This window comes from Labrus mixtus, chromosome 1, assembly GCF_963584025.1.
Source record: "Labrus mixtus chromosome 1, fLabMix1.1, whole genome shotgun sequence".
In the NCBI taxonomy this organism is placed as follows: domain Eukaryota; kingdom Metazoa; phylum Chordata; class Actinopteri; order Labriformes; family Labridae; genus Labrus; species Labrus mixtus.
The window spans coordinates 34,118,971-34,142,073 of NC_083612.1; the positions used below are offsets into that span (position 1 = coordinate 34,118,971).

At 40.5% G+C, this 23,103-nt stretch overlaps 1 protein-coding gene across 1 annotated transcript in view; it reads left to right on the top strand.

Annotated features, from left to right (window-relative positions):
* Nucleotides 1-13,535, top strand: part of minar1 (membrane integral NOTCH2 associated receptor 1) — a 32,326-nt gene extending 18,791 nt beyond the window's left edge. The window contains exons 2-3 of the mRNA XM_061042796.1: nucleotides 5,861-6,124; nucleotides 12,831-13,535. Of these exons, the coding sequence (XP_060898779.1) occupies nucleotides 5,861-6,124; nucleotides 12,831-13,028 (462 nt within the window). The 3' untranslated portion in view covers nucleotides 13,029-13,535. The remainder of the gene's footprint in view (nucleotides 1-5,860; nucleotides 6,125-12,830) is intronic.
* Nucleotides 13,536-23,103: the final 9,568 nt, after the last annotated feature.

A 23,103-nucleotide genomic window follows, 5' to 3' on the forward strand; every position in this document is an offset into this window, starting at 1 on the left:
TGTTGCCACTTGGTTGGTGCTTTGAGGTACTTTTAGAGGAAAAAAAACCCACAGGTAGGCATATAGATAGATAGATAAATACTTTATTCATCCCCTAGGGGAAATTCAGGAGAGTCCCATAGCTCACAAGTTAGAAAAAATAGAACAAACAGCGCAAACAAAACATCAATATTAATTTAAAACTGCATAGATATTAACGGATGATAAAAATACTAAAAGTCTTTCCACTCGCTCACACGTCTCTGTCTGCTCGTACCATAGCGACGATTTGATGACTTACTCCACGACTTGTCCGTTGCAGAATAAGGAGGTCCTCTCTCGAGTACACTAACCTTGTCATTGTACTCATTGTCAGTCGACCATACACACTAAAACGAGAAAAATAATAAAAAACATTATTAGAAAAACATACACTTTGGAGCTACAAGGACTTGCTGCCACTCAATAGGGCGCATAGCAACAAAAAAATGTGACCTCTATGTGATAATTCAATACAAGTAGTTAAAGTAGGCATGATTAGCAGAGATAGACACGATAAATAAATGCTGAATCACCCCTGCAGAAGTAAGTGGCTTAGTTTGGCCCCCACAGTGAAAAACAAGTCTGGCTCTACGACTGTTTGGAGCTATTAGTGACTGTGATCCAAGTAAATCAGGCCCTCAGTGTGTTTGCACACTTTTTAACTACTTTTCTCTCTCATTATGTCAATGTTAAGCATCCATTAAAAAAAACAAAAAAACATTGATACACTAATTAGTAAATAACCTTGTGGGTTGCTCGTTTCATTGCAAAGACTCCTAAATGTAAGACAGCGGAGCAGGGCAGATGCAAGCGGCATATCAAAACACTGGCAGACAGGGTTCATGTTGCCGAGCCATGAGAAAGTTTTCCTTGGCTCTAGAAAGCTGCTTCCAGAACTTCATCCACCTTCTCACACTTGAACGAGCAGCAAAGACCAATCAGGGACTTGTATTTTTTTGAAAAGGTTGCCTAAGTTGGATGCATTGACAGGATTCACGTGTTGGTGTTTTCTAGTCTTTCAGCGGGAACATTTTGTTTATGTTGCATACAACTCTATTGTGACAGCTCAACTACTGCATTAGTTTCCTATTTTCTTCATTCAATACAAAATGTTCTTTCATTTGGTTTCTGTTATCCATATCTCATGTCTGTAGTTTGATGGAGAAGTTAGACAGGATGAAGTGTGTTACTTGGCAACACACATCATCCTGTGTCTTCACAAAGCGCTCTGCAAATATGCATGAGTGATGCGCTGTGTGAAGAGCAGGCACAGCTACGACCGTTCTCAGTTAGACGTGGTGCACACAGTGTAAATTCAAAAAGTCTGCCCTAGCTTAGTCTGACATAAGAGATCAGACCTGTGTTTTTATGCCCAACTGGTGCACTCGAGTCCAAGTGTGGAGCTTTAAAGTCAGGGGACACTGAGTACAAGCATGCCTGGAAGGCTCCAAAAATCCATCAGAGCTGCTCTGGGAACAATGCACAAATGTTCCAGTGTACATTTTATGTATGTATGTGAAAATGCCAGTTAACTGTACATCCATTCTGTTCTACAAAACCAGATTTCATAACAGTGTTCTTTGATTGAACCAGCCACTGATCTCAGGTTCAAACCTGCCCAATGCTACCAGGTGAAAACCCACCCTCAGGCTTATTAGAAACATGGAGCATTGCTGTTCTGTAAGCTTGGATAAAATAATCTTATAATAATAATCTTATTATTCGTTCAGTCATGCCACTGCTTTGGCACAGCGGGGGTTATGATGCAGAAAACCCTGATTGACAATCAAGGTCATTTGTCAAAAATAAGATCACATTCCTGATAGATAACTGTGGACAGACACACAAGATTAAAACAGGGAATAGATATGAGTATCTAAGTATTAAGGGCACGGTCACACTGGTCATCCGTACCGTGCCCAAGCACGCTTCAACGCTAAAGTCCAGTTTGTTTGACCAGTGTGACCGCTCCGTGTCGTGCTCAGGCACGGTACACTTCCTTGGCTTTGGCACACTTCAGAGAGGTGTGCTTCAGCACGGTACACTTCATGCACGAGCACAAGCATGCGGGTAAACAACGCTGACAGCCTTCATTCTGGAGAAATCCAGAGTTTCATGTCTGTATCTGACTAACATGACTCAATATAAGACACAAAGTAGCTGTCATGTTCTCTGTGTTGTTCTCAGATGTGCGGCTGCAGACTCGACTGCGCGTCTCTTTTTCTCTCTCTCTCTCTCTTTCTCTCTCTCTCTCTCTCTCTCGTCTGCCTGTTTGTAAACTGAGCACGCTTCATAATAACATAAAGCATGTTGTATTACGACATTATGTACAAGAGATAATCGTGCTTGAGTACAGCACTGTACAGATGGCCAGTGTGACCGCGCCCTAAGTCTGCAGGGCAGTGGGATAAAACACACTTTTTTCTTCAGTCTCATATAAGAGTCCACAGAGTGTCTGTCATGATCCAGTGCATAAAATGTCATCTTCTTCTTTGCTGACCTTTCGTTTGGTGCTGACCGGGTTGTTGCTGAGTTTGGTGGCCATGAAGGAAGGAGCACAACAGCATTTCACAAAACACAACATTTAACGAATCCCTACAAAAAAAGTAAGAAAAATTTTAAATTCAAAAACAATTAAGGAACACAACATTCCTCAAATTTTAAATGTCTCTTTTCAGATGACCAAAAAAGGGGAAATTACACTTCTTACATTTGCTTGTTTGTGGGCATTCAATCACTAGGTGGCGCTGTTATGAGAAAACTGGTGTTGGAGAGAAAGCATCCTGTAACTCCAGCTTTTGGCCTATACTGCAGGAACATTTTGATCCAATCCAATTTTCCAATCACAAAAAGGGTTATCTTGCTGCTGGTGGTGCAGTGGTTAGTGTGTGCGCCCCATGTATGGAGGCCATAGTCCCCTAAGCGGGCGGCTGAGGTTTGAATCCCACCTGTGGCTTTTTTCTTGCATGTCATTCCACTCTCTCTCTCTCTCTCTCTCTCTCTGATTTCAGACTCTATCCACTGTCCTATCTCTCTATTGAAGGCACAAAAGCCCCAAAATGAATCTTTGAAACAAAAAGGGTTATGTTTGATATTTTGATACATTTCAACACTTCATATTCTGAAATAACAAGTTTTTGCTGTTTAATGGAATGATGGTATCGAAAGTTATGGAAGCTTTGAAAAATATTTGTTCAGGCAAGCTGCTGCGAGTGAAAGAGTGAGAGCACTGTCGAAATTTCACAAATAGGTTAGCAATGTATCGGTGCGTTTGTGCATTTTAGAATCACATTGCAGGTTAAAATTCTGGTATCGTGATAATGTGATAATCACGAACAAGGAGGGCTGACCAACCTATCTCTGTAAATGTTGTGTTTTGTGAAACGCACATGTGTTTTGACCTTCAGGTCCACCATAGATATGCCTACATATGGCCCTGAGATTAATTAATAATTAATGCCTGCTGACATTTTTGATTAGTTTAAAGTGTTAATATGGAATGAAATATGGAAGTCACAAAAAATGCAGTTCCTCGACTGACCACAAGAGTCTTGCTCCCAAAAGTGAGTCAATCCCCATCAGGCGCCGTATTTAAATGCCAAATGTTACAGAAAACTTGAATATTACACAACAGAAAACTATTCATGACTCATGAATGTGCTGCTTGGGCAAGCTTTGGTAACAGACCAGAGTCTCTCTAACACTGTACAGTTGACATATGAACAGGAGAGCCTCCTTAGCGTCTCTGCTTAATAAAGACAAACACATTTATTCCTCCTTCATTGACCCTTGCAGACACGTTTCTCTCTGTGCTTTGTATTGCTGGCAGCTTCTTCTGAGTGCCGAGGGATCGCCACGATCGATACTCTGTCTGCAGCTATGCTTTATTCTCTGTTCAATGTTCTGTGTGCTCGGATGAGAAAATATATTTCATAAAAAAGGAGAGCTGTTCAGAAAAAACTGCTCCCTGGAAATGAATAACTCTGTGATGGAGGAGAAACACTCTTTTGATTGGATGGAGAAATATGGGAGTGTGATGGGCTTCTTTCTGCAGCAGAATATGAGGATTCTTACTAGAATCAAACAAGAACCAGCTGAATTGATTAAGTTTAATTTCACGGTCTATATTTCAGGCGGACAACTCGTGTTTTTAATGGTTTGAAATGTTTATAGTAGCCTCAAATCAAAGTTTGAGTTTGGACTTGTCACCAAACTCTGCGGTAGTAACAGAGGATTAAGAAGTTGGCGATGTGAGTTGGTGAGACAGTACAGCACAGGGCTGTGTGTGTGTGTGTGTGTGTGTGTGTGTGCACAAGGGCAGCTGAGGCTCAGTTGGTAGAGTTGGTCATCTCTCAACTGGAAGGTTGAGGGGTCGATCCCCAGCTCCTGCAGCAACATGTCCGATGTGGGCATGCCACTTAACCCTGAATTGCTCCCTCTGCTTCATCAGTGGCGCATGAATGTGTATGAATGGGATTAGTTACTTCAGACGGTCACTTTACATAGAAACCTCAGCCATCAGATTGTGAATGGGTAGGTGTAGTGACTTGAGCTATACAAGCTCAAGTCCATTTACCATTTACCATGCCATACCATTTATGTGGAACACCATGCCTCACACGCTTCCCCAATTTCCTAATACAATGTGAATTCACATACTGGGACACCAATATGCATTTTGTAAGTACCAAGGCATAATAACAGCTGCATTTGGTGGTGGCATTTTTTATAAACTGGACATACTCTCTGTTGGGTTTGTGAGTCAACAGCTAGCTTGGTAACACACATAAGAGACGATGAAACTTAATCCAAAAATCATCCAAGGACAAAGAAACAGTTTTACATTCAGATACAGAGTCAGTCATACAGTCAGATCTGTCAGTTCAGACACTGTTCTTTTTTTGATACTTTCTTTTTATTGATATTTTCAGAGTAAAACAAGACAAAAGAAAAGAAGGGAATAAAAAAGGAAAGAAAAGAAAAAAGGTAACCTGGGCCATACATTAGTCAAAATACACAAATCAGTGTTTTTCATTTAAGATGAGTTACATTCCGTACAGTACATATTCCATATACATATACATACCACTTTTATATATTGGTCAAACTTTAGCCTTAATGAGAAGGACAGTCTCTCCATGCAGTGTATTTCGTTGATTATTGCTAACCAATCATCCTTTGATGGGGGGTTTGCCTGCAGCCATTTCTGTGTGATTGCTTTCTTAGCTGCAACCAGAAGGACTTTATAGAGATATTTATCGTCTGACATGAGATAGTCCGGGATTTTGCCTAGGTATAGTATGATAAAAGAGCAGTTCAGACACTGTTCTGATCGCTGTTAGTGTGAAGTTTAAAGAAACATCCACAGTCAACACATCACACAATCGTTCCCTCCTTGAGTACAACATTAGTATGTCTACTTCAAAAACATGACATTTCTTCAATAAAGTCTGGTTTGAGGCGATGTAAAAGATGTATCTGATTAAAACATGATCTTACAATTTAACAAAGCGGTTTATCTCTCTGTCTGTCAGGATCCAAAAACTCAACTAAATGTATTTTGACCAGATTTATTCAGATTGAAAACCTAAATTGCAGCAATGACAGACTGTTCCCTGTTTGTGCATGATTGTGCAATCCTCTAGATTCTATTGAGCAGCATCTCAGCACCTCACTAGACATTTACTTCTGCAGTCTGAAGATATTTAACAGTACACTGTGTATAAAGTATGACAGCCTCTGAATGCTCAGACGGACGCTCTGCTTCATACACTCTGAGTGACTCTCCTGTCGATCTTAAATTAAGATATATTATGACCTGTCTTGTCTTAATTTCCAGGCAGAGCGAGAGCGTCAGTACGAGCTCCCCCAGGCCCACCGCCCCCCTAAACCTCCGAAGGACCCCTACCTGGTCGAGCAGGTTTTCTCTCCTCACCCCTTCCCCCCCTCCGTTAAAGCCCACGTCAAAGGCAGCCCCCTGTACACGGACCTGAGGCTCACCAGTGTGTCGGACGGGAAGCGTGGCCAGCCGTCCTGGACCTTGGAGGAGTACAAACGCAGCTCAGGAGAGAAGGGGAAGCAGCTCACCGCTCTGGACCTGCAGGTACTGAATGCTGACACATCTCAGAACAGACGGGGTGAAAGGAGCATGACTGCCTGTAACTGTGTAACTGTGGCTGTTTAAACTTAATCTATCTGTGAAAGGTAAATGCTATGCTCTCGATAATTGTAATTTTTGGGGTCTTCTCCTTTCAACATGAGGAGAGCAATGATTAGACCAAGACAGCTTACCACACACTAAAGCCGTTTTCACATTTACACTCCTGTAAATATCTAGATCATTTCAGGAGGACTGCTCCAGAGATTCCAATATTCAGGCGACGCAACAGAGTCCACTATATGATACTATAATGAAAATATTTGTATCTTTAGCAATGCCACATGTAGTTCAACAGAAAGACACCAACCACCATAACAAAAGAGCGGAGAACAGCATCCTGGAGAACAGAAAACATATTGCAGCTGTTTATTTACGTGCAGGGAGATCATAGCGGTTGCATGCAGACACTCTATGAAGCGTGCAGCAGTCACAGTATATAAACGTCACCACCCCCTTCTATTGGCTGCAGGTGATTTCTCCTGAGAATGTCCTGCTGCATTCTCACATCAGCTCACTTGGACTTGCTGCAGAATAAATACTAAGGGTCTGGCAGGAGAAACTCCGGGTGAAGTCTGTTTGTGTTCACACTTACAGCTCCTCCAGCAGAGTAAAAGCCCTACAACAGATTCATTCACCAACAACCAGAGTCCTCACTCTAAAAAACTCAAACTCTTACTAAATCTCTCGCAGTTGAAAGCGACTTTTGAGTAAACAAATATGTTGGGAGACGAGTAGAAAGATTTGGTAATCATAGTTATTGGTGTACTTTGTACAGAGAAGTAACAAAGAAAAATATAAAGTAATGGATGAAGATGTGTAGACAGTTTGAACATGGGCTGTACATGTTAAAGTGCGAGCTGGAGGTGAGTTAAAATGGATTTGTTTGATTGTTGTTTCCTCCTTTAGACAGCTTGCTTTCTAATTGGCTATCGTTTTTTTCACGTGACAATCCACAGAGTGCGTGCTCGGCTGTCCTCGGGGTTCGCCCCACAAGACAGCAGATCTGATCTTATGTATTAAACGGGTCATATTATGAAAAATCCACTTGTACAGTGTTTGTGAACATATATTTGGGTAACCTGAGTGCCTACTGACCCACAAAATGTGAAATAAACCCATCCAGTCCTTTGTTTGTGGTCTGCATAAGTCTTACAACACAGAAAAAAATGCTCAGTTTTTTTCTCTCCTTGTGATGTCACAGTGGGATTCTGGTAAAAAAACCCTCCCCTGGTATCTTCACCCATGGACTCCACTCCGAGCCTAGAACAAAACTTTTACACAGGTCCACCATTTTTATTCTCTCTACAGAGGAGTGATGTCTACGGGGAAAACTCGGGGGGGGGGGGCTCAGAGACACACACACCAAAACGGAGCGTTCTGAGAGAGCTGGTTTATACAGGGTCACAAACCTCCTCTGGTGCTTGATTCATGTTATATTTTGAACAAAGCACAGCACAGATGTTTCATTTAGACCACAGGGGACTGTTTGAAAAGGTGGAGAAGGGGGAGAATATGTCCTCTTTAAAATTGGGGGAGCCCTAACGTTTTTCTGATCAGATCAGATCACCACACCACAGGAAGATCTGTTAGAAACCAAAAATCAGAACTTTAATATAGATCATATTTGTATATTAAAGGTCCCATATTATGCTTTTTCTGGTTTTATATGCTCTTTAGTGTGTTTTCCAAGTGTCCTGTGCATGTTTAGACACATCTATGTGCAAAAATACAAAGTCCGCAGAAACGCGGCTTCTCCTACCTCCTCCTGTTAGCTGTAGCATTAGCTGCATGTAAGGCTCGGTTCTAGCCCCCCTCGATAAAAATTTGTCAGTCCGACGTCATTGTCAGTGTGAGATCACTGATCTAAGCCCATTGGCTCGTTGTGGCAAGCCCTGCAGTTCATGTTGCACGCCCGTTAACTTCTGTAGCACGCCCACGATATGCCGTAGCCTGCGGTAGCACAGTAGTGCTAAGGTGCTAATGTTTATGCTCCCCTCGGACAGAGCCAGTGGCTGCATTCCTAATATGGTAAAAGAGGCGGGACATTTCCGAGACGCGTGCTGAGCAACTGACCAATAACGACAGAGCGGATCGGCAGACCAATCAGAGCAGACTTGGCCCACGTGGGGTCTAACAGTGTGGGCTCAGCAGAGCGTAGCTGACAGACTCAGAGCGTAGAGGGAGCAAGGAGGAGCAGTTCATGAAAACAGACACTTTTTTCGGACTTTAGCTATTGTGAACGTACAAAAGTAGGTACATAGATTAAATATACAAACCCCAAAAAGGGCATAATATGGGCTCTTTAATGATGCACGTGGAGAATGGCCTTGAAAGAGGGGTGGAACCAGAGTCAAAACACCCCAACATGGTTGATTATGTGGAATCATTGTCAACATGGCAGAAAACAGCATTACTGTGGATCAGAAGGAAAACAGTTTCAATACTGCGATGTTGGAGTCTGACATTCTGAGCTACTTAGAGCCAGAGCAGAGGGAGGAATCACAGAGGAGCAAGAGGTCACCAGCCGGTGTTACAGATTAACAAGTGACCATTGTTAACGGGTAAATTGGAGCCAAAGTGTCAGTCGTCGTCATAGTTACAACAGATGTTGAAGAAGGAAAGTGACACATTCAATTGCAAGTCTCCAGTTACCCCAGTCACTCTTTAAACCAGAACAGCGATGAGGAGAGAGGGGGAGAGCCGGGGACAGCTGGAGGTGTCCCTGAGGTAATGGAGCACTATACACTGAAGTTGTTATGCTGCATTATTAATGACTTAATTAACTCATAATTAATGAAGTACTTTATTCTGATTGGCCAATTACACATAGCATCGGTCTTATATTTCTCGGCAGATGACCGTTGTAAAGAAGGATTAACCATTACTAAAGCAGACGGTTGCTAGGGAGATGTAGCTCTTATCACAGACTCTATGGGACATTTGTGCCTTTCAGGTAGGATGCAATGTGCGGTACACATAACGGTGCACGTTGCTTGGTGACCACTTTTTCGTTCTCTGACAGGTAAACACATGGAAATCTGCTTCGTATTTAACATTTAATCACCCAACAGAAGCTCCAGTCAAGCCTATCCAATAGGGAACTTGGGACTTGGGGTGGAAGACTACGAGCTCAGAGCACTCTGGGTGATGAAGTATTTGAACCCTTAAGGCAGAATGGAATGACACAGCCCTTTATCTTGAATTCTCTCTGGCCATGCATGTAGCACTGAACCATTTTTCAACTTTCTTCTGCAGAGACAGTCTGGGTTTATGACAAGTCCATCTTCCCAGCAGCAAATTTCCCCTTCAAATATACAATAACTCATTAAGGTATCGAACATCGTCAAACCAGGACCATATGGTGCACCCCCCCCCCCCCTCCTCAAACACAGACTCAGCAGGATGCATGGAGATGCCAACTGATAAACAACAAGGTAGAAAGATAGAACATGTTAGGGACAGAGGGGTTGAGGCAAAGGGAGAGTAGTTGGCTGAAAAGTCAAATAGCGTGACACTAAAAATAGATGCATGTCAGATATAAAGGCAGTGAGCTCTGTCATAAGTTCAAACAGTGAAGCTCTCCTCTCTCGCTATCTCTCTCTCTCTGTGACTGTAATTGTGAGTATGCTGCTCCTCAGTTCAGGAGAATGATTATGTGGAATCAGTGTTAATGATCCTCAATCTGCAGGCTGAGTGACTTCTAGCAGCAGATTTCAATCACTCTGATTTGTTTCAGTAATGATTACCAATATCTCTGACTAACAGGTGAACACTAATAACATTTCATCTCGGGTGCTTTTCTCTCTCTCTCTCTCGCTTTTATCTGAGGCAGCTGTGCTCAGAGGAAATATGTCTCCTGCTTTATGCTCAGTCTAGTCTGCTCGATTACTGGACCGTCTCCCCTCCTTCTCCCCCGCCCTCTCTGCTGTGGTACAGTGCGTGTTGTGCTCTTTACCTCACTAATAAACATGTTAACCTCCTTCACACAAGACAGGAGCTTAATGAAGGGACGAGCACCCAGAGTAGTTTAATCTTCCGGGCTATAATCGATCATATTAATGTGGAACATGTTTGTGTGAGCTGCTCTCTCTCCCTCAGTGTATGAACAGAAATCAGTTCAGTTCAATATGCTTTTGGTTGGCTCATTAAAATGAAGAACGTCTCTGCTGGCAGAGCAGATTGTAACAAACAAAATCAATCTTTGTGTATCACAGTCTGCATATCTTAACATATGGCTCCTGTGGAACAATAACATGAACCTACACTTTACTGAACTGGAGACTGTAAACATTAACCCTCACAACTCAGCAGCAGAAGTGCTCTCCCAGACACTGCCTATACAGTATAGAATTTTTGCTTGGGTCTTCTGAGTCATTGCATAGACATTTTTTTGATGATGTCATTATGCACCATGTAAAACATGATGAAAACGTGTTAAAAAAACGTGCTGCAGAAAAAACAGTTGGTGTTAGTTAGAAGTGAGGAGGACATTTGAGAGGATGAAGAGTTTCTTAAGCAGACGAGATAACGGCAGAAAGAGGAAGAGAGAGAGACTGTAATCACAGTGAATTAGTAAAAAGCTACAGACTGGATCATGCAGGAAACATGTTGGAGGGAGATCTCATTAGAATTGAGCCTATATCCAGCCCAATGCAATTCAAAGTTAATGCCAAGAGCAAATAAATCTATCAGCATGTTAAGAGGCATGTGTTTTCAATAGGGTTGTCAGACAATTTATAATCCTGATTAATCACAAAATGTCAATAGTTAATCGTGATTAAAAGCATTTTTAATCATGTGTTTGAAATTCCATCATTTCACATTTAAAAATTTAAATAGTTTGGCTTTTATTTTGAATTGTTGCACTGTCTTAAGCTCAGAGTACTGGCTGTTGAAATTCAACCCAGTAGTTTACTTCAATAAAGTAAAGGACCTTCTGGTAGATTGAAGGTTATGACAATAACTTAACCTCGGCAAAAACTAAATAAAAACAGCTCAAGTGAAGGTAAATGTTTGAAGTCATAAGGTGGATATTTACTTTTGACTCACCAGCTGAGCTCTTTGAGAGTTTTGAAATAGATGAAATGACTTTCAAAGATGCAGCGGTGTTGTTGTTTTCCATGACTGTGACTATAGGGAGACACTGAGGAGGCTCATCCATTGTGAGCCTAAAGGTACAAAGCAAGCGATTAATCGCAATGAAAAACAATAATGTATCAACTTCAGATGTTAATTAAACATGGTTAAGGGTCTGTGTCCACAGACAGTGTTTGCGATACAAACCCAATGTAGTTCAGCGCTCAAAGTCCAAAGCGCTAAAACGCCCTCGGTGTCAGCTGTTTCTTGTCGCAGTTGAGGGAAGTTTAACTTTAAGAACACGCTCATCAATGTTACTTCTCCCTCAGTGACCAATCAAAACAATTACAACCATCAAATTTGTCCACAACAAATGATGAGGAGACACTAGTCTGACTCTTCTTTTCAAGGGTTTAATTTCCAGGTGAAGAGCGGCTGCTGATGCCAGGACACGACTCCTTGACATTGTTTTCATGTTTCCTTGATCATATTTCCTTGAATTAAAGACAATATTAAGCACACCTATTTGTCATTACCAAGGGAAGGAGAAGGTAACCTTGGTACTGTAAGGTACCAACAATAAGCGGTGGTGAGAAACGCTCTGAAGTGGTGTTCAGGGCGCAAAAAGCGCTGTCTGTGGACACAGGCCCTGTTAGTACGTATTTTCATGAATTCATTCATCTTGATAATTTTGTGGATATATATTTGAATTGTGTCAACCATCTAAGAGTAATTCTTCTTTTAGGTTTGTGAAGCTGTAATACATATGTGTTAGAGACCTCATAGCAGCAGAGTTATATTTGGATTGAAGAGTCTGTTGTGAGCTGAAAAGGAAATGTAAGAGTCAAGGTGATGTCTTCTTTCTAGTCTTTTAGAGATGAACAGAAGCAGCCAGGAATGTGTGGGCTGTACCTTCTAGTAGAATATAATCAACACTGTGAAGATGAAGACTTTACCAATGATTGTCAATGATTGTGAGATCTTGGTCAGCATGGGTCAGTGATGGTCCGCACTTTGCCAGCCATGTGTGTTGTGTTTCTATGTTGTCTGACCATGGCTGAATAAATCTAAGATGATCCACAGTCTGTTTCACGATTTCATCATTGTTCATCTACTACAGAAACAACCCCAACCTAACAGGCCCTAACTAGTTAATGCTCAGCACTAGTCTTCAAACATTCTGTAGGCTAAAGTACAGCTTAAAATGTATTTAACAGAGATGTTCATTACAGTGTATTAAGTAGTGTTCATGATTACACAATGTCTGGATAGCTAGACATGTTGGCAATGATAGTCTGTTTCTATTAAAACATGAAAATGTTTAATTTAAAATTAGTGTATTTAACATGGGATTTCTCTTTGTTTAAAAGCATAAAATCATCCTCCTGGTTTAAAGAAAATCAGGACTGAAAAATAAGTAGAGCCTTGAATAAGTTTTGACCACAGGCTCTTAAAATAAAACTAATGGTTTGAATTTCTAATAACTCTATCTCTGTGTTGTACAAGGAAACGTGCAGCTGACTCTATTTCTTCACAGCTTGAATCAAAACATTGTGTGTTTGTTTTTCATCAGACCCAGGAGTCCCTGAACCCCAACAACCTGGAGTACTGGATGGAGGATGTCTACACGCCGGGCTTTGATTCGCTGCTGAAGAGGAAGGAGGCGGAGTTTAGGAGGGCGAAGGCGTGCAAGATCGGCGCACTGATCGCAGCCGCTACCTGCACGGTGATCCTGGTCATCGTGGTTCCAATCTGCACCATGAAAACATGAGAGGATGGAATTATTAACCCTGTGTGTGCTGTGGCCGAGTGTGCAGAACACTGGTGGGACTTTATCTGAACCAGAATTTTCACTTCAGGTGGTCTTTCTGCCAACATATTAGAACAGCTATTGTACAATAAAATCAGCAAGTGCATACTATATAAACTGTACATAGAGGTTTAACATTAGTAGTTAATTGCATTGTTATAAACTGGGAGCCCATTGATTAGACGGTCTGTCTTTAACACCTCCAGCAGATGAACCGAACAGGATTTATCGTATAGCCAGCGTAGGATATTTTTATTTTTCGTATGATTACTGTACAGTGTATTTTGATCAAACTTATTTTTGATGAATTTATCCGCGCGAATGTGAGAATTTTACCTTTATTTTATTATCTTCCTTCAATCACAGAAAGCGTTTGAGGAAATGAACTTTGTGCAACACATTTTTCTAATTAGACACACAGTATAAAGAAGTAGTTGAAGTAATTACAGATGTACTTGTACATAGGCTGCAGACACAGTATGACTGCACAGCTTATCTGAATGTACTGATTATATTTAGCCTGTTTAATTGTAAAGGGGAAGACGTGATGAGCGTTGAATGTTCCGAGCAGCCTTCAGCTCCTTGCAGCTCTCCTCCTGAAACGCAGCATTTTTTTTTCTCTCCGTGCTCGTTTTACTTAATGTTTTTTTTCTTTCTGTTTTTTGTTTTGTTGTGCGAGGCTCACCTGAGAGGAATGTAAGAGCTCAGCATTATTGATTACACTCGTTTCCCCACACCAGCACAAAGTAAACAGCGTCAACAACAAGCCTCTCTGCAGGATCGCCAGTCAAAGTGTTTGCTTCAGGTTTTCAATGCCTTAAAGAGTCGTCTGCGGCACAGCTAATCTATTAACACGCCCGTTATATCTCCAGAACAGCCTTAGATTAACCTCAACTCTGATCCATCTGCTTATGAAAGTTGTCTAATTCGGGTCCATTTTGATCCTCTTCAATACAACGTGTTTTAATATGATATAATCTGTTAATGAATGGCAGTACTGAAAACTCGACTTCAGGCATGTTTTCAACCAAAAGCTGCAGAGAGAGAAAAAGAGGGAGCAACACGGGGTCCATTCAAATTCCCAGGTCAGCAAATATTGACATTTCTCGAGTCCTTTTGGGCGTCCCAGAAAGCTGTTTCACCTTGTGTTCAGGTACACAACATGCTGTGTCATGAACATAATCGATCAAATACTTAGACTGTGCACTACGAGTGTTACTGGAGGATACCTCTAGAGGGCGTACCAGAAGGCTCAGGCCATGTTGTAAACTACAAACATGGTGATACCCGAGGAGGTAACAGATTATGTAAATTCTATTTCACAATAATCAAAAGAGAGATCAGGCGACTGATGATGATCAGTGGACACAGCATACTGTCTGCACCGTCTGCATTCTGATTCTCTCTGTGAGTTACTTTAATTATTCTGAGTCTGTAGTTTCATTTACATCCAGTGTTGTGTTTCTTGGACCTTGATTCTTCTCTGCGATAGAGAGCCAGCCAAGCTTTATCAGTCTGATGTTTTGGACTCCAGCCGTGCTGCAGGCGGGGAACTTATTTATTTTTGAGACATTCAGGCTGTGACCTTCTGCTCGGAGGATTATGACTGACCTGAAACATGCTGTGTCATTCCCTTCAAAGTTTATCAAGGAGAATGTCTTCACAGACTCACTAAAGTCCCTCATCTGGTGAAATGATGGAGTTAAAAACAGATAAGGCAGGCAACTGCTTGGGCCCCAGACCAGTAGGGGGCCCCAGAGGGCTGACAAAATGTAAACTAAAGCAGCGACCCATAATGTGCAAATTTTGCAATGACAGGAAACCTCCCTGAGGGGGCCCCATCTGACCGCATTCTCTCTCATTGCCCTGCTGAACCCTGCGTTGGAGGGCTCCCTAAATTGATTTTTGCCTTGGGCCCCAATGGACTCAAGAATCACCACTGACCTAGTGTTGTGCACTAATATGTACAACATGTTTCTGCATTGCTCCAGTAGCGGCTGGACTAACATGAACAGCATTACAGAACGGATCCCATTAGAAATATCCTTCATTTTTAAATCAGACACTTTTCCTGACATTGCTCTCTTCAAAGAAATGAGACTCATTTCACACTAACACCTCACAAAATAAATAGAACTGCCTTGTTTGTTTGAGTTTTTTTAGTGTTTGCTGCCTTATACAGATCAAAAACAATAATTGTGCGACACAGTAAAATGGCCGATGGAATCTGGTGCCTCTGTAGAACTGTTTTCTTACATTTAGAAATTATTATTATTATTATTATTATTATTAAAACTTTTGTACCTTCTTGTCATTTAGACTCCAACATATGGTTTTAAAATCCTGAAACTCCCCGTGGTTATATATCATGTCCCGGTAAAGCCTGCAGCAGTTAACCAGTGTTTGCCATGGCCTCTTAATCTCATTAGAAACACATATTGTTTTCATGTGTGGAATTAAAGATTAATTTTTTTTTTACATTAACGATGGACCTTTTATTAGCCAACAAGGGTTTTTTTTATTCTTTATTTATTTTTAATTGCAGCGTTTTGTAGGAAGATTTTCTACCAAGCCAACTTCTAAAACCTGAAATCTTAATTTGTCTGATGCCGACTTTCAGTGCCAGTGCAGACAGAAACATGGTGTGACCATATTCTTTAAAGCCTTAACTTTAATTTACCATGTGCAGATATTATTACATTTGAAAAAGAACCTTTTAAAGTAATAATCTTTTTCAATTTAGTTGGTGAATGTAAGCTTTCTCCATCTTGTGTCTGTCAGTCAGAAGCTGAACAGGTGTGATGAGCAGAGTGTGTTTTTAGATCTGCCTTCATACAGGAGCAGGAACAGCAGCACACTGTACCCGTCTGTAAATAGAGTCATGATGGAGGCGCGCTGTGGGAGCAGGTGCTCACAGGAATATTACTATAATAAAAAAATGATTGTTCTGACTCTTCTGGATCTGTGTTTTTCTTAATGACTGAAATGATGGAAGATATTTTCATGCACATATAAACTATCAAAGATCTCACACAACCTTTACAAAGATCCTCTACTTATCAAGTTGTTCTCGCCTAACAAAAGAATAATATTCAAAGTTTGAATCTCTCTGTGACAAATGTTTATTTTCTTCTTAGGGCAATTTGGCATGAATTTCAACTTAAACACTGTAAAAACAGCTTCACTGGAGCCTGAGGAGATCTTTGTTCTAGGGTCATGGCTAAACAAATGTTAATGTGTTACACACGGTTTAAAAGAAAAAGAAAAAAAAAAGTGGTCAAGTAGGTTTTATGTCTTCAGTTTTTAAATATGATCCAGTCTAAAGTCTAAACCTCTTTATGTAAAGTATCCTGCGACCAAATTGCCACGGCAGCCATGTTGCTGTGACGTCATGCTCAAAGTGGAAATCTCAAATGATGTCATGTCGAAACACAATTCATGTTGACTTCCTGTATCTAACATTAGCATTCAGCCAACGTAACATTAAGCATTTAAGTCTATTTCAAGCTCCAATTATTCACTGGAAAAAAGGCCACTCCAAAAATAAGATAATAATATTTTTTAAATATTTTTTGCTTGTAATGAGCAAAACAATCTGCCAATGGAACAAGTGAAAATTCACTAGATAAGATATCTAGAAATAAGACATTAGATTTAAGCTTTACGAGATAAGAGAGATCTTGAAAATAGCTGGGAAAACTCATTCTTAGCAATATTTTTCTAGTATTGTGAAGTTTTGTGTCTCATAATAAGCTTATAATGCTCAGAATATGTATTTTTCCCCTCAAAAGTAGCACCTTTTTTTTTTTTACCTTCCATGTTGTCCTCTTCGTTTCAAGTCTATTAAACTCAGTTTTAGTTCTATAATAGTGACACTGTTCTAGATTTAAGTTCACAACTGACTTCAAATAAGATTAGAAATTAGCATTTTGAGACAAAATGTCTTGAAGTTAGCATTCCTCACAAGTATTAGGCATTGCTTTTTTTTGCCATAATTTTCCAACCCGTAATCATTTCAAGTGTATCTACCTTATTGTAAGCTCTACAATAGTAATACTGTTCTAGATTCAAGACATTCAAATACTTCTTACAAAACAGAAAAAAATAAAACTAGTTTTGCATTAATCCAACACATTTATTTTGTGTTTTCATGTAACTGCATCATCAATGCAGACATTCAGAGACTGTAGGTACAAGGAGATATGGAGCTCAGCATAAGTTCAGACAGGAAGACTGGTTATATTCTTTCACTTCAACCTAAACTACTTCCTCTGTCTCCCTGCTCTGGTGATCAGCTCATAATGGACGTTTATTCTTTAAGTAATTAACCAACCAGATTCGGCACAACCTCTCTCAACCAATCATCCTGCTGCTGTAAAATGCTAAATCAGTTCTCTCTCTTCCACAGTCATTCTGTCATTTCAGGGCAATCGCTGCAACCCACCACCGCCCCAGTAACCTCCATTCCAGCTCAGCAGAGTCCAGATCCAGGCTCATCATAGCCTCCATTCCTCTTCACCACCACCAGTGTCTAGACTCCATAGGGGGGTCTCCTATCCTGCTGTCGGCCTCATTACCCTTCTGAGTACATGAAGTCGTCACGATGGAGTCTAATCCCCCAAAGACTTTGCACATTCAAATCTAAATTGTTGCACATTTGTTGTTAAAAAAAATAATTGTTCATTCTCAATGAAGTCTCTCCTGATTTAAATGATTTTTGATCTAGTTCAGATAAGACAAGTTAAAAAAAGAGTGGAAAGCTCCACTGGGACACCTGAAGAGAGTCAGTGGATGATACAGTGAACAACACCTTGAATCTCCAGGGATGGCACAAGGATCATGATTGTGAACGCTCAACAGAAACATCCTTCTTTTCAAACTTACCAAAAATCCTTAGTTGAATCCCTGTCCCTGTTAGCGGATTGTAAAAACTCCAGACAGCACAGAATCAGCAGTCTCTCCCTCTTGTTCTCCCCCCCACACCTCCGTCCAGGACCATCCAGGACAGTGAGCCGCCACACCGACTGGAGGTCGACCCCGGTCCTCACTCAGAACCAGCTGGACTCTGACAGGCTCAAACTGTGGAGGTTACAGAAGATTCATCCCTCCCACCAAGAGGACAGAAACGGTCTCCCCCATTTAATCCTTTATGTGTGTCTAAAAAAGTCCGGTGTAATCTAACCTTCATTATCTTAGTGTAAAGTATAAAAAAGAATAACATTTCTTAATTTACACATTTCAGGCACAGATATCTGATTCTGAAATATGAGTGAACTCCAGGCGATAAAAGACATTTTTCATATCAGTATTAATATGGTGAACATCACCTCATAATAATGTTTCTTTTCTGTTCGTGCCAGCTGCACATTTCTAGATAAAATATATTAGATGGAAATAAGCCACAGAGGAAAGGTGTTGCTTATGAAGAAGGAAACTATTTCTTCATATGAAGCGTTAAGGGAAGAATAAAATTACAACAACTTCTGAATCTTCAAATAAGAAACTTTTTTGGGGGTTTGATCTTTCATTTTTTTTGTGGGTCAGCTGCTCCCACATTCATCCAGCTGACTGCTCCTGATAGTCTCAACACTGACACTTCAAAGTGGGTCACAGGCACAACACAGCTAAATGTGGGATATGTCAGTGGTGCTGCACTGTGGTTTGTCTGCCCCGGATTCAGGATGGGTAAGACAGGAGTCCAAAAAGAAAACCCGATTTGGTGAAAGACGTTGACCACCTCCACAAGAACCCAAACTGATGTAAGATCCTTAAAAGGTCACAGATCACAAATCATCGCCTGGTCTGTTGAACACCGATCTCGGATCCCTTCAGCAATATATAGATGATTTATGCCTCTGGAAAAAAGATTTATTTCCTTTTTTCTTTTTTTTTATTGGTGATAAGCAGAGGTGTCAAGTTGTTACCTTACTTAAGTAGAAATTTTGGGTATCTATACTTTACTGGAGTAATTATTTTTCAGCCGACTTTTTACTTTCTACTCCTTACATTTTAAAAATAGACTCGTTACTCCTATTTAATTTCGGCTTCTTTTCATTCCGGCTTGTCATCGTTCAAATAAACACAAAAAAAGAAAAACCTATCCAGATAAATCGCGCCATCTGGAGAAAGTGAATTTGATTGTGGTTGGATGAGAAGTATAAACATATACAGTACCATTCTGACACGCTGTGGCGCAGCCTAAGCTTTTGTCCTTAATGACATTTTTTCCCCTTACATTACTTTTACTTTTATACTTGAAGTAGTTTTGAAAACAGTACTTTTACACTTTTACTTGAGTAAAAAGCTTAAGTTGATACTTCAACTTCTACAGAAGTCTCTTTAAACCCTAGTATCTATACTTCTACCTGAGTAATGAATGTCAATACTTTTGACACCTCTGGTGATAAGGTGAACAAAATGAAACAAGAATATATAGATATGACAACTAAAGCGAGAACAAACAAACAAAGACAAAAAATAAATAAATAAAAATAAAATAAAACTGACAAAATCGATACAAAATAGCAAAACAGATCTTTATTTCTCTGTAATTCTGGTAAAACCAGCGATTAGCATTGAAAACTTCCAGGCAAAAGGCTACTTGCCTTTTCTATGTGGCATAACACCGTGGAGTGGCACCCGTCTATCTGCTGAGTCTCAGTTTGACAGTACAATATAAGTTACATGGCGGCTTCACTCCGACTCACGATACGATTCTCTCACGATTTATTTTACAAAATGAGAGTGAAGACAAATTATGAGAGGACTAACAAAGATTCCTTGCTTTTTTTTTAATGAAACACCAATGCACCTTTTTGGCTCTTGTACTCGTTTGGGCGAGCAGGGCTGCAAAGCTCTGCAGCTGCCATGACAACGCCTAATTGTTACAACCAACCGCCTCTGCTCTACAGCGGCTGACGCTCACAATATAACTGCGATTAATTTCAGAGTACCGATGTGAACGAATCGATTTTTAACTGCCCCACGATGAATCTTTACATCCCATAGTGTGAACCTGAAAAACAACTGAAGCGTTTGTTTGTTCGATCACTTCTGATGCGTTTCAGGTAGTCATGAGATTACCCCTGATTGGAGCTGGTTTGTCTTTTGCTGTCCACATGGACTGTTCCTCCAGATATGCACAAAAGCCTGCTGATATTTTATTGCTCAATACTGAATACTGAATAATAATAATACTGAAACCAGAACACTTCACAACCCCAATGTAGAGAGATGAGTTAAACAGCAGCTGTTTGCAGTAATTGTTTGGGTCAGCTGCTAAAAGGAAAAGATCAGAGAACCACATCCTGAGAAAATTAAGGTGTGTTTTCAGCTCTTTGCAGTTTGACTGTGCTGCAGATTCTCTGACAGCTGGTTACCCTTTGTTCCTGGCTGTCGACTAGAGGTGATGCAAACATAAGTCAGTGCACAGTTTCTGATGCTGCACCTATGAGCTGCAGAGAGGGAGGGAGGCTGCAGAGAAGTTACACCATCAAGAACAGAGTAACTTTATACTGCACAGCAGGTAGGAAGGAGAGATTCCTCCAACACCAGCAGCTCCTGTCTAAAGCCAGCTAAATGATTAATCGTCCTCATCCTGATTGTTTAAATTAATCATTAACAGTTGTATACGTTATTGACATCAATGTCAATTCACTAGCAAGGACCACGCCACAACAGTATTGTGAATTGTAAGATATATTGACAGATGTATGTGTATGAGAGGGGTATTCTCTCTCTACACTGGGGTTGTGATTTCCAGCATTCAGTCATTTTCAGAGCACAGGTTAGACTGAAGGTTTATAAAAATGCTTCTGTTCTCTAAATTTAACTAATCTGTATCATGGTGTTTTATAGTTTTAAACATTGGTGTAGCAGATATCAAATTGACTTGAGCTTGTGTAGCATTTTTCCAGTCTTCTGAATAGTTTTTTACGCTGCATGAACACATTTACACGCTCACACAACATTCACACACTGATACCAGGGAGAGGGAGGGAGCTGTGCTGAGGGAGTTATAGTTTTGATTTGAGAGAAGAACTGTGCTAAAATGTGACATCTAGGTGGGCCGGATAGCCTAGCGGTTGACATGGCCCCATGTAAGAGGCTGCAGTCCAGCAGCCGTGGATTCTTATCCTGACCTTGACCCTTTGCTGCATATCACCCCGACTCTCTCCGCCCAACATTTCCTGTCGCTCATCAGCTGACCGCCGGATATGACCACTTATGGCTGGATTAGGTAAAAATGATCATATTGTCTTTGCCTTTTAATTTATATAAAAAACATTTTAAATGAAAATACAGACTATTTTAGGATAAGTCAGGTTCCAGCAGAATTGTATTTTTTAATTCAACAAAGTTATTGCACATATAAATTTCAAAATGACCGTCATGGCCGTTCTATTATTAAAGGCAAAAATGGCACAAAAAATGATTTCTGTTACAGACAAACTAAAGGTAAAATGACTTTTTTTTTAATCAATGCCGTCTGATGTGTATGTAGAGACTGATTTACAGTAGCAGCAGTTTGTGGTTAAAACAGTCATCTTCTCTGTTAAAGTCTTTCTATGTGATTTTTCACACTTAAATATAATATAAATCAAGTATATCCTCTGAAAATAACTCTGTGAGTCATGACTGTCTACAATGGGTGTAACACCCGAGTCCCACTGTCTGTGATGTTTTCAGAGTTTTCAGAGTCTTATCTTCACGTTGTTTACATCGCCTGGACGGCCGGCTGACTCCTCCCCTCACGTATAAAAGTTGTTTAATTGAGGGACTAGAGAAAAGAAGAATAACATACTGTACTCACTGCTTAACTGTGTTTCTAGATCACGCTCATTTCAGGTAAATTTACATGCAGTGTGACGATACGAGAATAATAAAGATCGCTAGCATTAGCATGCTAACACAACAATGCAGCGCAAGTTGTTTTGGTTTCATTCTGGTGCTCAAGGGCGACATCTGCTGGATCAAAAAATCACATATAAAGCCTTTAACAAAAAAGGTCTATCTCTCTAGGGATCCTTTCAAATGGTGTCAGACACTTAGTATAATAATCTGAGCCTGTCAGTGGAACTGAAAAAATTACTATTAGTCATTTAGACCCCAAAATATGTATAAATGGGCCGGTAAAGATCACGCCCCTCTGAACACTGGAGCATCTCGCAGAGGACTCAGGAATATTAACCGCCTGTTGCTTCTGCAGTTATGAAACAAAGCAGGAATAAACATGTCTTATTACTCCCTCACATAATGCCAGGTCCTCTGGTTTCCTTATTTAGAGTCAGGACTGTCAGTGTGACATTTCAGCCTATTTTCCTGACACAAGGCATTAAGACACTGTCACCTCTTCTGCTCTGTGTCTGTTTGAAAGAGATAATCATCAACTGCTGTGTTTAAAAAAAAAGAAAGAATTTGCAAAACCTACTCTCCCTCTAACTTGCTGCAGCCTTATGTAAAACTATGACTGAAGATCTGTAATGGTTTTGGATGCTAACAGAGATTGTATCATTTGAACACATGTGGTATTGAAAGTTTTGACAACTTTAGTATAAAATATATTCAAAGCCACATCCTCATCCTCCTTTGAGTTTTGTATCAGCAGCTCTTTTATCATCAGACTTGTCCTCCTCCCTCGCTTTCTTTCTTTGCTTTTTCTTTTTTTTTTTTACATGCAATAAACTCTGCTTTGCAAATTACACTTTTTTTGTTGGACTCCTCCGTGTTTCCCCCCATGAGTCACACTCGTAAAACAAGATTAGTAGACACCATCTCAGGCCCAGAACAAAGCTAATCTTAGGCTGTGAAATTAGTGTTGACTCTCATGTGGGCACTTTTGTTCTTTCTAACAGATCATCATTTGGCCTGGCCTGGTTTTGGTTTGGTCAGTGCTAACCTTTCATATCTGGCCTTTCACATAGTGAGGAGACCTCAGAGAGGGGGGCTCCAGATGTGCTTCTTTTAATTGAACCCTGTACAGCTCACTGTGTCACACCTCCTGCTGCAAAGATGTGTGTGTGTGTGTGTGTCTCAT